The sequence below is a fragment of the Bicyclus anynana genome, chromosome 3 (assembly GCF_947172395.1).
Source record: "Bicyclus anynana chromosome 3, ilBicAnyn1.1, whole genome shotgun sequence".
NCBI lineage: Eukaryota > Metazoa > Arthropoda > Insecta > Lepidoptera > Nymphalidae > Bicyclus > Bicyclus anynana.
Genome location: NC_069085.1, coordinates 17,087,816 through 17,105,514, shown reverse-complemented (window position 1 = coordinate 17,105,514; position 17,699 = coordinate 17,087,816). Strand labels below are relative to the sequence as shown.

Here is a 17,699-nt window from a genome sequence, read left to right as displayed (position 1 = left end):
TACTTATTTATTTATTTAAAAATCAATAAAATGTTACTTCCTTATGCATTATGAAAGCTTCGACTTAGAACTTTGATAATGATGTTTTTCTTCTTTCATAAGTACAATTTAGCATAATAATGTAGAAAAAGAAGAACCCCCGCCATCTCGCATTGGAGCTGCGTGGTGATTCTCAGATTCATATACCCTTTCCTATAAGGAGGGAGGTCTGGCTCTATACTAGGCCGTGGAAACAGCCTGAAATTTGGTTAATGACTATAACTTATTCGTTTCTGGTTTATATGAAGTTGTGCCAACTGTGAGTTAGTTCCCGCGTATACCACACGTTTATGAACTTGCCAAATAACAATTAATTGTTATCATATGCGTATATTTATCTTATGCTGCCGGACATAGCTAATTTTAGCTTCTAATCAAGATAAAGTTCTTCTGTTTCTTCATCCATTCATCAACCAAGTAACATTTGTCCGTTGTACAAAAAAAAATATTTCGTTCCGCCAACCGCTGTTCTATCTATTCATCAATGTATAGTTGCGTGCGTAAAATCTCATTTACTTGCCAAGTTTGACTTGTTTGTTCAATCTCGTCGCACCAGAAATTAGACATAGGTATCTTGCCAAGCTCACTTGCTAATGTTGTTTCTTATGTCGCTGTATTATGATATTTAGATTATCATTATCTCGTATTTCGTCGATATTGTGTATATTCGTGCCATATATTAGAACAAAATTTCTACTTCTTCTTACATTCAACATTTGTGTATTAGACACAAATGTTTTGCTAAGATGCACTTTTGTCACCTTTCTTTCTACTGTGTCGTATTTATTTATTTATTTAGGAAAACCAACCTCAGAACATTGTATCGTGTATACATATTGATTACATACGTTGTGCCCAATGGTGAATGTTCAACTTATTACAGATCTTCACAACGTTTACAATATTTAAAAAAATATAATACATAGTTCATGTTATCTAAGTACAATATATATCTTAATTCTAAAAATTAAAAAATATTACAAATTATTTACTACAAATTAAATTAAATTAAAACACACAAATACATTAAAACAAACAAATTGAATTAAAACAAACAAAAAATAAAAAATACAAATTAAATTAAAACAAACAAAAAATAAAAAAATACAAATTAAATGAAATTAACAGAACAGAAGTACAATAATTCAATTCAATTAAATTTAAATTTTTGGTTTTATGGGTACAATAATTGAATATTGGTTATTAAATGAAAATGTAAAATAAAATAATGTCAAAAAAAATGCCAACGAACAAAAAAAAAATGTCAATAATGTCAATAATTTTCAATAAATTTCAATAAATTTTAATTAAAATTATTGACAGTATATTCCATCTTATTAGCCCAAAGATAGTTTTATCTTTTGTCCGTCTGTTATGTCAGTGTCGTTGACCTTTGAGCACGTTACATGGCGTAACACATAAGTAGGCCATCACACGAATATGAATACAATGGACACAAAGGCGAAACTTACCATCGTCGACTCAACGAGTACTTTAAAATAATATTATTCTTTTACGAATGTCGTCGCATCGGAAAGGTTAATTGTATTTAACTTTCTATATCAAAACATGCATTATTTTCAGATAAAAGATCCAATTAATATTAAATAAACACTTTTATTAGATGTAAAAATAAATTGTTCACAATATATTGATCCAAGTTTATGGATTTGTTTAACACTGACATAGATTTTTTTTATCATCGCAATACTTGGTCTTTTTTTCTGTAAAAACGGCCTGATAAACTCTAGATTTAGCAGTTTTGATTATTGATGTGGTGTGATCTACATGCCGGGACAGATACTGTCGTATCTGACTCTTTCTATTCAGCTTTGGGTGGTTGTCGAATATGTGGGAAATCCTTTAATACGTAATTCAATATAAACTATGCACCTAATATGGAGTCAACGTATGTATCACTTGGAGTCTATTTTGCATTACTTTCTCTTGTAAAGATGGTAATTTACTGCTGGGCATCAAACGATGCATAACGGTAAGCAATCAACTGTTTACACCGTCTGACCATGATTTGATTTATATCGTGAGTAGCATCTGCCTGTTTCCGTTCCTGTGGCAATACTTGACTATAGCCAGTGTCACTCACAAATAACGTGGCTTTCCAGAGATTACTGGAATAGATAGCATGGCAATCTACAGATTTGTCCCTGCAACATCACAAACTTTACCTGTGTAAGATATTTTAGTATAGTTCTTGATTTATGTATTGTTTTTATTAGTTATTCATATTAGCTGCTCTGTCCCATTAAAAGTTGAAGCTGACAACTAAGGCTCTCTCGCTCTGGAAAAAATGATTTTTTAGGAAAATATAACGCTGATTTTCGTATAACCGAATTGTGTTTTTTTTGATATTTCCATCGATTTTAAGAATCAGTTTCACATATCTATACTAATATTATAAAGCTGAAGAGTTTGTTTGTTTGTTTGTTTGATTGAACGCGCTAATCTCTGGCACTACTGGTCCGATTTGAAAAATTCTTTCAGTGTTAGATAGCCCATTTATCGGCTATATATTATCCCTGTATTCTCACGGGAACGGAAACAACGCGGGTGAAACCGCGCGGCGTCAGCTAGTATAAAATAGTATAGAAATAAATATAACGTAAAAATGTAATATAGCAATACCTAAAAATACATAAGAACGCCATGAGGCTTTACACAATGAGCGTATTATAAAGGAAAGTGCCACTAAGACTCTGGGCGTGGAGAAGCAATAAAGTAGCATACGGCGATACCGCGGCAATAAACACAATGAGAGTTTTATGTGCCAATCAATCATTTACTGCTTTGTCTCACACAACACAACACACGTGACCCTCTACGTACACCAGATAAACGACCATAAATATAATAACGTAATGCATGTGTTAATGGTTAATATATTTCGGAATTTATGCTCTCTTAATAGTGTGTCTCGTATGATATTGCAGTCCGCACTTTACTGGTGATAACGTGCAATGATGTACAGTGTAAACAATTGTTAATATGTGGATAATTATGTGCAGTTATATAATTATTTGATGCGCACGAAACATGGTCGCTGAATATAGAACAGCACGGCTATTCTCTAACGATGTTTTGTATAACTCGCAAATGCGAGTTTCGAACTCACCGCTATCTATCTCATTCTAAAGTATGGTGTTATAGAGAGAGAGATAGAGGTGAATTCAAAACTCGCACTTGCGAGTTATACAAAACATCGTTAGAGAATAGCCGTGCTGATAAGAAAGCTCAGCGTGCGAATAGTAGCGCTATTCTGTTACGTCTTCTTCAAATCAGTATGCGCTATTATGATACGATGTTTCTTTAAATCGACGGTGTGAGTTTTCAACTCATTTTCATCCCTCTCTGTCAAACATGATATAAAAAATAGAGAGAGATAAGGACGAATGTTAAGAGTGTGCAATATGTAATTTGGTGGTTACAAATGGTTCTGGATCTCAGATGCTGGAAAAGTTAGTTACTCACATTTTGCTTTCAATCTCAGGAAAAGCAAACTTAGTTTCTTAAATTTTGGTTTTGTATAGAAAACTAGGTATATATCTTGAACATGGCCATTTTGTTTTTCGTTATGTTGTTTAATTTACTTGCATTTAGGTAAAAATGGATTTGGCGCTCACTCCGTGCTTTTCACTCACGTGAAAGTCATAATTCGGCGTCTCGCTTGCGCTTCGAATTTTATCCATATCGTACCGACGCGCTGCGCGCTCTTAAACTCACCCTGTCGAGTTATACTCGCAGAAACATCTTTACAGAATAGCGCTACAGAGTACAATAGTCGGAGAAAAGCTTTGTTGCGAGTAGTAGAGCAAGTAATAGAGCACTGCAGAGGGAACCACCTGATGTCAAATGACCTTTATTAGACTCAGCTCACGGAGCTGCGTCTGCTATATACTCTACCCTGCCTACCCTAACATCAGGGTATACCTGATGTTAGGTTAGGGTAGGGTTATCCTTATTAGCCAGAAGCGATACCCTTCAAACTGGAACACAGCGATTCTTCGTAAAAGGTATGGTGATAGTTATTTCTCAAGCAAGTTTACTCAAAAAGAGCTCTATTAGGTACTCCTATTGTTTGTTAAAAGTAAATGGACCTAAACTAAACTTTGAAGAAGATACTTAATTAAATATACGAAAGTAAATGTACTTAAACTAAACTTTGAAGAAGATACTTAATTAAAAGATACGAAAGTTGGAGTGCTTTAAAACCTAGTTATACATATAACTAAAGCAACGCAACTGGAAAATATCGAAATGATAATGAATGAATGAATGAATGAAATATACTTTATTGTACACCAAAAATAATAATAACAGGCAAGAAATTAACTTAAAAACTAATGTACAATTGGCGGCCTTATCGCTAATGAGCGATCTCTTCCAGACAACCAATCGAAAAAAGAGAAAATAAATACAAGGAATAATGCATAATGACGGGTGTACACATAAAAAGAGAAGTAGAAGATATATTACACTTAGATAATAATATATAAAATCAAAATCAATATATTTATATATATATATATGAACACATACAAATATACATACATACCTACCAACAATTACATATATTCCTACATAAATAAGGATACTTAAAAATAAATATATATATATATATTTGTATGTTTAGTTATATATATATATATATATATAACATAAGCATACATACGAAAATTTTATTTAAATAATTTAGATGTAAAAAGTAAGAAACAAGACAACATCAACAATTATTTAAACATGAACAAATAAATAAAATCATTTAAACGAAAATAAATACGGAATGATAAAAAGGTCAAGGAGGAAAGAAGTGCATATTTACCAGTTGTTTGAAAGAAGCTAGAGATTGCGCACGCCGAGCCTCGAGAGGTAAGGAATTCCAGAGGCGAGCAGCTTTTACAGAGAATGATTTAGAATAATAGGAAGTATTATATGATAATGATAGTTCCATAAATAAACTATAGCTTCCATTCTTTATTGTACATGAATTAATAAAACGATAATAGAGATATTGCATTACGGATGCGGACGTAGACTCCATTATAAATACTAAATTAAACTACTAACATTACTAATATAACTAAAGTCTAATGACTGCCTATTTGCTGGACGATGCCAAATACTTAGCTTTATTATGTAGCTATCAATACTAGGGTTGTCAGCTGTTATATTTATGCCTTTTTTTTATTTCATTGCATCAAGTGTGTCATTTTCTGATTTTAGATTACATTATTAATTAATACAACAAGGCGTCTAATGTCCGTGTTGACATTCACACTTGCATCCTACTTATATTAAGTTTACGCGATAGTCGGAATAATCAGACACATATGGAAGACATCGCTTTAGGACATTACTAACAAATGAAAAATATTAAATCTCGAAGGCTAATCGGGGGGATTTATTTTCTTTATTTTTATTTTAAAAGAAAAAAAGAGTTCTTTTTATTATGATCAACATTCCCATTCCCCTGCAATTTGGAAGTGGTTACGACAATATCCCAGCGGGTGGGCTTCAAACCACGGTGATGAGTCCGGCACTTTTACCGTGGAGCTATTGATGCTTATATTAAAAACGCATCCAACTTTTAATTATTATTTTATATTGCTAACTATATTCCCCGTATTCCGGGGATAAAATATAACCCATGTTCATCAGGGATAATGTGGTATTCTAATAGTGAAAGAATTTTTCAAATTGGTCCAGTAGTTTCAGTGTTTCACAAACAATCAAATATTTCTTCTAGTTTACTCTCATTTATTTATTAGTTCTTTTTTTTAAATTTTTAACAATGTCAATATAAATTTAAAATACAAAACACTGTTAAAAATTTATAAAAAAAAAATATAAATTCTTCTATATTATTAGTACAGAAGATCAAAGATTTTTGGCAACCCTGTGACAGATTAAATGGAAACTTTGGAACATGTGCAAGGAATACGGGCATCTAGTAAACAGTTGGAGAGCCTCGCTGTAAATATCTGGCGTTGTTTATTGTAACAATGTTTCCGCTCGTCTTTTATCTGTTATTCTACGCTTCTGTGTTAATTGCTATGCGCTTTAAAGGTAGCTATCGAGTAGTTGACCGTTTGCGAGATCCCTTGCAAAGCGCAGACCTTTCATAAGAAGTGAGATTTATAACACACTCCACAGCACTTTGGGAAATACACAATAGTATAGTCAATCTAGATAAGGGAGCCGTGATAACCCAATAGATATGACCTCAGCCTTCTATAGGACGTAAGTTCGAATCCGGTCCAAAGTATGCACCTCCAATTTTCAGTTTAAATTAAATATCACGTGTCTCAAACGGTGACAGAAAAACATAGCGAGAAAACCTGCATACCAGAGAATTTTCTCAATTGTTCACACACGTAGTCTGACTTAGCTGCCTGCCTAACTGTATAGTTTTATCTAATAGAAATTTCAATCAAACTCATTAGAGAAATTACGGTTTAGTTAAAACTGACGGACGCGCTACACACAGACGATTTAACTGATTCGACTATTCAGTTAAAACTGCAGGTCTGTAGTATGGGTTTAGTAGATTCGGCGATAAAAATACACCAGAATGTAAAAATATTAACATTAGATAAGATGCAAACTTAACTGTGCTCTTATCTTTTAAACAAATCATTTGCATGCAAAACAGAGACTCAAGATATGGACACTTGCATAAATATCATACTGTTATCACGGTAAACAGAAAAGGTTGAATGTCATATGTGATAAAATAGAAACCGTGAATAATTACATTATAAAATAACATATCATATTATGTATTGTTGTTTTCGTCTGGTCATACTTACTTGCGATTTGGAGTCGGGTGAACGACCGTTCTCGGTTTTCTAGAGAAAGGACTAGCAGATTGTATTATAGATCAAGACGGGTACACACTAATATTAAAAATAGGTTAAGTTTGTGTGTTCATGAAGTTGTAGGGCGGAAGAGTTCGTTTGTCTATTAGTTCGTTTGATGGCGCTAATCTCTGGAACTTAAAATTTTAAAATTTCATTTTGAATATGATGCCAATCTCTCGGAGTGATGTCATTTGTGAGTAAGCCTACGTCACTCATATGCTAGCCACCCACCATCCATTAAGCCCACATGCCTGCAGCGCTAACGGCTTGACATCTGATAAAACTGGTCGCGATGTGCATCATGCACCTCGAAGAAAACACACGATCAGTTTTGTCGGATGTCTAGCTTATTTTTACATCGTACCGGAACGCTAAATCGCTTGGCGGTACGTCTTTGCCGGTGGTAACTAGCCACGGCTGAACCTTCCCACCAGCCAGACCGGGACCAAAATAAGAAAACCTCAATCGGCCCAGCCGGAGATTGAACCCAGGACTTCCGTCTTGTATGTCCTCCGCGCATACCACTGCGCCAAGGAGGCCGTCAAGGAGGCGCGGCAGGGATGTGATGTGGGCATATTGGATGACGTGTGACGTAGGCTTACCTACTTGCAAAAAGAGGCAGGTGGGAATACGTGGAAATTTGTATGAAACGGTTCTTTAAAATTCGGACAAAGTCGCGAGCGTCTGCTAGTTTTTGATAAAATTTCTGTTACGTAAATACGGAAAAAATTTGGTTTCTACGAGGAAACGGTGACTAAGTGCATCGAAACTTCGTGATTCTATAAAACGCACGTGCCCTGAGCCAAAATATCTTATCTGTGCTTAGATATATTTATCTTAATTTAAGAGAAAAGATAAAAACAGTGTGCATTGTAATAAATGCAGTTTATATAGATGGATATTATTCTGGAAAACTGGTTTAAAATTCTCGCGAGCAATCGTTATTATCATCGTTTTATTGGCCCAATAAAGGGTTAGATATCCCTCCTTAAAGGAGAGTATAGTAATATGGAACTTGGACTCGCCACGCCGCTCCAATTGGTCCACTTGGACTGATTCTGGTTGGTTGGTGGTTGGTGGTTGGTTCTGTAAGCATACCTATCAGATGTTAGTGATAATGGTCTGGAACCGACGACGGCTTAACTTCTTTTTTTTTTTTTTTATTCTTTACAAGTTAGCCCTTGACTACAATCTCACCTGATGGTAAGTGATGATGCAGTCTAAGATGGAAGCGGGCTAACTTGTTAGGAGGAGGTTGAAAATCCACACCCCTTTCGGTTTCTACACGGCATCGTACCGGAACGCTAAATCGCTTGGCGATACGTCTTTGCCGGTGAAACTTGCTCTCGAGGCGATGTACCAACACCCCAAATCCGAGCTGAGATTTTTCTTTTTTTTTGAAGAAATTAATGCTTAGTATTTAAGCCAGAAGTCGAATCCAAGACCTCGTTATTCGAAGCCACATTGCCACGGGACTAACGAGATAGTATGATTGCAATACTTACATACATGTTATGGTATGTTCCAAAGTCACATTACATTGGAAGCATATGACCATGACTCCTTCTAACTTTAGAGAATCTTCTTTTACTATCGTAAGATTTGTTTATTTTCGATTTACTGAAACTTTAGGGATATAAGAACATAGTGTTACATAGACTTATATATCGGATAAAGCTTTTAATTTTCTCCGTATAATATGATTATAACGCCCGCTGTGACTAAAGTGGCCCGCGGAGAGGACAGAATAACGTAACCTTGTTAGTGAGTACAATGTCTAATGGCGTATTAATTAAAATACAAAGTTGGTTAAAACCCGTACTTTTCAGTAAAGATATTTAAAGTATTAGTAACAAGAATGATGAGATAACCTTCTAGGTATAAGTTGGGTATTCAATAATGAAGGTTTAGTGGAAATTGGTAGAAATATGACGATAGTTGGTGGAAGAGTCGGAACAAATCATGCCGACTACGAGTTTACCTCAAAACCGCTGCTTGTTCCCTTTGAGACAACATGTATTGAAAATAGAATTTGGCAGGGAGGTAATTTACAGTTAGTAAACGTCCGCTAATAATGGATTTTACTACAGGGCCAGATTAAAGAGGACGGACGAAGTCGCGAACGTCCGCCCTTTGACCTTAGACCTTAAAAGCGAAATTATTATCTAAACACTAGTTTAGATAATAATAAAATTCCGCTTTCATAGATTTTATTACTGTATAAAAATAGCGAAAATAAATTATTAGTAATAAAAGATTGATTGAATTATGAATAAGAAAGATGATCTTATTGCAGTTGATGGTGTAGCAGTCGATACATCACTGTCAAGTTACCTAGTACATTGGTGGTACATAATTTGTGATTTTCCTGAAAGCGTTTAGGTAAATCTCTTTGTTCACCAACTGTGACGCATAACGGGCTGTGACGACTCTAAGTCTTACATACTATATAGATATAATACAAATTATGCATACTTATTAACTTAATAGGTGCTTAGAAAAAAAAAAAAAAAAAAATAGATTTTCATCAAAATAAGCTCAGTACATGAGATTAATGATAAATCACTGGAAAAAATATTATTTGGAAATCTTTCATTTTTCATTGGCAGATGACGCCGAGAGCATGTTTACTACTTTACTGGGAGCATGCGGGCTGACGCCTGTGACGCTTTCAGTATGAATAGCTAGAGCAGCTGGCTGAATGCTTGATGTATTCTACTCGTGCTTTTCCATCGTATGATGGAAGCATAGTACGAAGTCGGTTGTTTGGGCGACCAGTAGGGACTTTTATGGAAAATGATGATGAAGCCAGGAGTGTCTTCTCATGAGGGGAACTCCTTGATGCTTAAGAGCATATATGTGAACCTTTACATACTAATGACCTTCTGATGGCTTATTAATTATACACAGGGCCGAGCGGCCTATGGTGTGAAATTTGATTCATGAGTCAAAATGATGATTCAGCCAGGAGTGTCTTCGCATGAAGGAACTCCTTAATGCTTAAGAGCATATATGTGAAACTTTACATACTAATGACCTTCTGATGGCTTATTAATTATACACAGGGCCGAGCGGCCTATGGTGTGAAATCTTTTAGATTTCTTTCGAACGCATTACACTCTCTTGAGAGTAATGGATACTCTGAAAGTTAAGACTACCAGCTAGAGGCTAGGCCTGTTACACTAGTTATACAGTGATGCCTTGTTCTGCTTGATATAAAGATGATAGTGGAAGCTAGGCCTGTATTTATACGGTGTTTACAGTGTGCTTTGCTCTACTTGTCGTCTGACAATCAGTTATCAATCCACTATGTGGAACTCACCCATACACACTTATGTGCCAAAAAACGATAACCCTCACGAAAAGGGGGCGTCCTGGTTCTTAAATAAATCTAATCTCACCAAATTCAGGGAGAGGACCACCGTCGTTGTGCGGGAGTTGGAGCCAATGACCATCTTTTATAAAAAAGATGCCACAACTAATCTCACTCGCTCACTCAAGTCTCACTCGCTCACCCAAAGCACTATTTCCTTCTGTGAGTTGTTAGAACTTCAGAGACGGCAATGAGGAATAATACTGACGTCCGGGGTAATCCTGAATGTTGTGTTGTCACTCGCTGTCAATGTGGTCTTATATGATTCACGAAGGTGTAGTAACTATTTAAACGATCTTATCAACGTACTCAGCGTTCGTGTTTTGATAAACCACGAAGAGTTCGTGTATCGATATACCACGAAGAGTTCGTGTATTGATATACCACGAAGAGTTCGTGTATTAATTATATTTTAGGGAATCCGTGATACGAGAACTGTTACCTCTGAGACTTTAAAAGTATTTGTGTTATTATGGACATAACGTTGATTAATGGGTTCTAATCAATAGACGATCACATGCCAATTAAAATATTTTAACCTTTGGGAGATCAACACTTGGAAAAATGTATGTTTTATGCTCTTATATTTATAAGAGGCATTTTGAAACAGTTACAGGGCCCTTTGAATAAATAAATGGCCAAATAACAAAACAGCTGCGAACAGTCGAAAGAGCTCTCGACTAAGCCGGCAACGCGCTCGTTCATGAATAAATGAGCCGCTTTAAAGTGGAACACGCTGCGAACGCAGACCGTTCACCCGGAGCCGTTAAAAACCTTCATGAAGGCTTTCCGCGAGGGTCGATAGTAGATAGCACTAAGAGTCATTGCCGTTCATAGTATTTCAGTTACGCGAATAGGAAATTACTTAGAAGCAAACGTTACTTTGCGGAAGTTCATTTAATAGTTACAGTTTTATTTATGGTTCTTTTATCCGTAAAAACCCGACGAATCTAAGCGATAGAACCAACCAGATTCGACAGAAAATCCTCTACGCACGTTTCATCCGGAGTCTGGAGCATTCTCAAGATGTTGACTCTACAACGTTACAGTGCAAAGTAACCTTGGATCGATGGTGTTGTCGCTTGGATTAATCAGTTTTTCACGGATAATACATAAAATAGCTACAATGAAACTGTATTGCAATTTGCAACGCTGTTATAACCCAAAATATAGGTAGGTACCTACTACTGGTCTAAGATCCCAATTTAAATTGGGCTTCCCCTATCATGTTTCCTGACACAACTAGAATCGATCGAACACTATCAACACAACTGCGTTTCGATATGCAATCAATGAAATTATGAGATGATATTTAACGATTTGAAAGGGGCAGGACATAATTATGAACAGTGAATGATGATATTCTTCTATAGGCGATGGCTTTTCACTTAGTATCAAATGTATAATCATAAAAAATATTACGCTAGCACCATAATCAGAATTTGATCAGGATACAATGTATTTGTCCATCATTTTGGAGTAGACACCAATTAAAGCCTTTGTTGGCGCTGATCGGATTGTTGTGCGCATCGGAATAGGCATAGAACCACGAGCTACGTATAAATTGCATTTCTCGTAAAATTGCCTTGCACAAAATCGATTTTCAGCGCTAGCAGAGTTTCATTTTCATGATTCACAAAGTTTTATGTCTACTAAATTAGTAGTAGATCTGCCAATAGACAACTAGACATGAAAATGTTTTAATTTGATTAATGATAATACTATGAGCCTGTAATGAACTGTTACTTCAGTATGTAATGCGTATAAAACGTGTGTATTTTTTTAAACCGACTGCCGTTGGCACTGTATAATACAAGACATGCAATATATTTTCAAGTCGGGCGATCATTTATTTCGTGTTTATCTTGTGTTCGGTTGATTGCAATAGGTGTACATGTGTGTATACAAATATAACAAAAGTATTCCTCAATGTCTTCAAAACCATGCCCGCAGAAATATGAACGCAAATTCTTAGAAGTAGCTTAGAATTTGATATTTTGCAATTTTTAGTAATATTGTTTCCCTGGTGGAATCACAAGCGCTTTTACTAACAAAACCTCGTTAAACATCATATAGGAATGGTTAACGAGATTAGGGATGTTTAAGCTGGTTTTAATGAAGAACTCTGTATATATAATACCCCCTGAGACTTATTTTCTGTTTGTTTTAATTACGCGCTCAAGTGATTTGAAATAAGTAGTATAGATGTAGGATCTGTTATAATAAAAGTACACGAAACTTTCCGATGTTATTTCTATAATTTCATTTGTTATGTCATGTTATTAAAATGAGGAAAATTACCAATTATTCTTTATATTTAATCGACAAGACGTTTTTCAGTTTGATGGAAGAAAAATGAAGCAATCTCGCCGCCCTCGCCTGAATAGCAATCAATGGTTTTGTCAGATACGTTTTAACGTTCGCATTGGAAGCGTTCTCGACGAGTTGGCGCGATAATTGCATCCATTCTGGCGGAATTGCCCTTCGAAAACACAATTTCCCATGTAGTCTAGACTCTCTTGAGATTTAAAATGATATTTAGACTTTCGTTTCCCTTAATATGCCAATCTCACGCGCCGGAGAGTTGAAATTGGATGTTCGCTGGCGTACAGAATCGTTCTTTTTTTATTCCATGCGCGTCCCAGTTTCGCATTTTAAACTTGCAATGAATTACAATCGGTGTACACGATTATGACATCGAGGTCAGTGATATCGTCCAGTTTATATTTGAGTATTTCTCAGGGAACATGAAAAATATAGTTTAGATAAACAATCATAAATCTATATGAATCAGTTTGGAAGCAGAGCAGACGCTGTCAATGGAAACGGAAATAATGTAATGAATTATATTCAACGAGGAATGACTTTTTGGTGCAAAAAAATCTGGGATAATATTCCTCAAATTTATCATATCATCATAAAATGTTGGTCTTCTGCTGCTCTGTAATTTTTGGCTTATTTTTATTTTTAATTTTTTTGTAAATGCTTCTTAGTTGAATTAAGATCAAATAATAAGCGTTCAGCATTGCAGTATTTCAGTCTAGTTCTGAATTAACTTGCTTGAATAGGAGTTATGGAAAATGACAATAATGTAGTTTGTCGACAGTGTTGCTGTCTACAGTATCTCAACATTCATTTGTTAAGTTGTCCTGTATGATTGAGAGAGGAAGCTCGTGATCCTAAAAATATATTTACTGGATCCCGTTACATTTTTAGATTAAGGATAATTAGGCACAAAACTATTTACAATAATCATTGTTAGTGTTAAGGTCGCATCTACATTCTCGGTTTCACATTTTTATAAATTGACAAAAAAACTTTTTCTTCTTTGCAGAGGAAGAATGCTACCACTGCATGGCGAGTCTCGTCGCGTCCAAGGAAAAGATGTTCATCACACAGACAAAACTCCTGAACGAAGTCACGTGGAAGACAGTCATGCAGATCGCGAAGAAACATGCCGTAAGCTTGAATTTGGATTATTTACTGCTTCAAAGTTATTTGTTGATTCGCGCTGAAGGTCTCATAAGATCCATACATTAGAACAACAATTCGACTATATATTATATGTATATATTCGATAAATTAATTAATTCTTCAATTCCGGTTAAGATTACAAAAATGATTGCCATTTAGTAAAACAAAGAAAGGTTAAAATAATTAATAGCATGTTGAATGTACAAACATTCGTTATGTATATACGTTTATACATTAACATAAATTCTTTTCTTTACGAACCAACGTCACGTAATACCACCGTATCGCTTAATCTTTATTATACTTATTGTATGAAGCAGGGGTCTTTAGATAAATGCTGAATAATAAAAACAATAAAATCGAGCCCCTTATTTTTATCGTCTTCAAAGACGTCCTCTGATGATTTCCTTTATTAGTTAATTTGCGTTATATGCTTTTCTTAGCAGAATGCTTATTACGGAATCAGACTTTTTTAAATCTATGCACTTAAATAATTATTATTTTATTGTTAATAATTATAATTATAATAATTAGGTTGCGTTAGTTAAGTCAAGTTTTAGAGTTTACTGTTTGGTAAATTAAAATATACAGTGTAATATAATTCTGTACCATGTATACAGAATTAATTTAATGTTATTTTTATATAAAAAAAAGTTTTATGTCTGCCAGCTACCTTCGTGGCATAACATGGTAGAACCATAACTTGATTTTTTTTTATATATAAAATTATGAAAATAAAGAAGTTGTATTAATTTACGTACTTCGTTTTTAGTTAATCAACAAAGGTCATCTTATACGTAAGTCCCCAGATTTAATTACATAAAGAAGTTAACTATCAAAACGCACCATTTTAAAACCCAACTGAAAGGGAATCGCGTGACCACGAACGGCATATAAATAACGCTATCAGGTGTACCTTAATATAGCATCGAACACGCGACACGTTTAAGTACAGTTATGTTTTGAATTTCCTATACTATGCATCGAAACGAAATATCCGGCTTGAAGGACCATTTTTATATTGTGTACTTTGAGGACATTCAATGTTTTTAGAGAAATTTGGATCAAATATATTGAAAGGATTTATAGGCAGACATTTCAATCCCTGAGATTATTTAAATAACTTTATATACGAGGTGCAAACATATATCTTAGCATTGATAAAGTAGTATTAAAATAATAATGACCGCTATTAAGTTTTTTTTTATCTTTGTCATTGAGCTTGTATTGTAAATACAGCTGCTATTTTAAGATATTGCAATTATTTGTTCTGTTAAAAGTACGACTAATATAAACAGAGAATAACATGTGCAAGTTTTAATTTCAAATTTCAAAAAAACCATGGAAACCAATAAAATGTCTCAGAAGACATTTTATTGGTTTCCATGGTTTCCAGATCTTGCGCCTAGCCCGCGTCTGCGGTAAAGTTTAATCCTTCCCGTTTCAAAAAAATTAAGTCAAAACGGACAACCGTTATCTTGGTGTAGGGTTGCCACGAAACTAACCTCCTTTACCTCCTTTAGGTTTTCTTCCTATAGCTACTATGAATTAAACTACGTATTCGCTTACAGTACTTATCTTGAAAGCCTGACAAACTTTGATATTTTCCAAAATGACGAATCTATTTCTAAAAGTGCCAGTAGGTACATTTTGATCAGTCGACGCAATGATAGCTGGCTTCGTTTTCAAAACACTGTCAAGTAACTATATGGCATCGGTTTGTTTACATAGGCAAATAGGTTTCGATCGATTCGGTACGATGTCGTTCACCCCGACGCATTAAGAATTTATAGATTCGATAATAGCGACCGGTTTCTAACCTCTGGTCCTTGGCTACCAGATATTGTTATCGTCAGTAAAAACAATTTATTACGCGGGCACGCCACGAGACTATCGATTTTATAGCCATTATGGACCTAGGTTAGGAACATAAATAATCACTCAAAAGAATAACCAATGATTGTTAATTACTCCAATTGTGTCATAATCTACCTACCCCTACCGTACCCTACACCTACCCTACTCCTACCATACCCCTACCCTATCCTAACCCTATCCAACCGCTTGGACTTTTTTATTTTTTCTCCGTAAGAACCATCCTCGTACTTCAAAAAATATGCTAAAAAAACAATTAGTGACATCGGTTCAGCCGTTCGACATTTGCGCTTACGATGAATTTAAGATTCATTTTTATATTATAGAATAAGAAACTTTGCATAATATCCTGATATTGTAAGTCGTCTTCAAACAAAAGTGAGAGGCAGATCATCTCGTCCCAGATACTAAGTCGGGTGAGGGTACAGTACAGGCCTCGAGGCTCCTTGCCTGGGTAAGGCGCGGGGGATCTTGTTCCCCCGTTCATGTTCCGGCCCCTTTCAGAGCTGAGGCCTTTGGGCCTAAGGGTAATAGTGGATGTCAACATAACTCGTTCTCAGACACTTAGTGGCTCAAACTATAGGCTACATGCCGACCCAAAGACCCTACCGTAGTCATGGTAGGCGATAGTCTCCAAGCGCAGAAGGCGTCGCGTCTCCCCCCGGCTCCTTGCGGGCCCGAGAGACTTCTTCTCTACGTAAAAAAAAATCCATGAGCTCCACCCGGACTGCGATGTTATCACAACAAACGTACAGCATCGCCCCTTGGTTGCAGAAGTCGGCCGCGCAGCACCTGTCGCGGCTGTCGGGCGCGATCGGCCCCGAGCGCATCTACGCGGACTGGCAGTGGTGGATCCTGGCGGCGCTGCCCTTCCCGCACCTCGTGCGCGTGCTCGACTGTTTCTTCCATGAAGGAATTAAGGTAACCCTTACTATAATCTAATCGTTATCTGTTACAAAGCCTTTGCTGAAACATCCCAATCCACTCCTCCGGCCTCCGGGCTATTAACTGTGGAAAAAGTTGAGCGGTTAAAGCGAGCTGATGTGCTCGATTCTGTGCAGACTTGAAGACAATAGTCTTCCTGCCTGGTAAAGCCAAATTTATTTGATCAAATCTCCTTACAGTCTGTCGACTGATTGCAGATACACAAAACAAAAAAAAAACTGTTACGCCGCTCCAAAGAGGTTTGGAGGGATTAAGGTTATAACTTTTAATTAACCCCCACTGTCAGATGTTAATAATAATGGAATGGAAAACAACGTCTTAACGTGCTCTCCTACTTTTACCAACTCCGGACTGAGAATTTTCTAAACTATTTTAGAAGAAAGAAAAGTTCCATGAACCGACCCAGAATTGAAACCCAGGACCTCGTGAACCGACATAGGATACCACTGGAGTCTGGACCAATGAGGCAATAACAGCGATAGTAGATATTATTAGGCCGAAATTATTGCAATTAACAACCAACCAATTCAACGTCATATTTTTTTCGGAATATAAGGTTTTTGTAGTTACTCCACGATCCTGCAGGCTAATTATTCACTTACACATCTATGACGTATGCTAGTTGACGTATACGAAATTGAGATTCTATGTAACAAATGTATGTCATCATCCTCTGATTATGCATTGTGCCCCCTTCCTTTCCTGTTTATATCCTGGATCGCTATATATTGTGGTTGTTTGATGTGCCTTTATTTGCTAACAGAGTTTTAATGGCTCTTAGCACATGGTTTAAGGCTTTAGATTACTATTAACTCAACTTAAGTTTGTATTATTTTTCTTTTACAGGTGTTCTACAGGGTAGCTCTAGCGATCCTTATCCTGTTCAACAAGCACTCCACCAACCAGAACTCAGAGTGGTACGCCGAGGCCACGAAGAACGGAGTCGATCACGCCGTCGACAAATTCTGCAGGAACATGCCTGCCTCTCCCACCAAGCTTCTAAGGACCGCTTTTAGTATAAGGGCACTAAGGTTAGAAAGGGTTCCGAGTGACAAAATGTTAGATTATAGTAGCGTTGTCCAGCGGTTTACACAGTTCAGTTGAAACAAATGCCATAA

At 35.9% G+C, this 17,699-nt stretch overlaps 1 protein-coding gene across 8 annotated transcripts in view; it reads left to right on the top strand.

The window, feature by feature from the left end:
- LOC112048889 (GTPase-activating protein skywalker) overlaps positions 1–17,699 on the top strand; it is a 113,074-nt gene that overhangs the window by 79,538 nt on the left and 15,837 nt on the right. For 7 of the 8 annotated variants that reach the window (XM_052891372.1, XM_024086588.2, XM_052891369.1 and 4 more), the window contains 3 exons: positions 13,622–13,746; positions 16,411–16,557; positions 17,428–17,612. In XM_052891372.1, coding sequence (XP_052747332.1) covers positions 13,622–13,746; positions 16,411–16,557; positions 17,428–17,612 — 457 coding nt within the window. The remainder of the gene's footprint in view (positions 1–13,621; positions 13,747–16,410; positions 16,558–17,427; positions 17,613–17,699) is intronic. The other variant, XM_052891370.1, reaches the window with a different exon arrangement.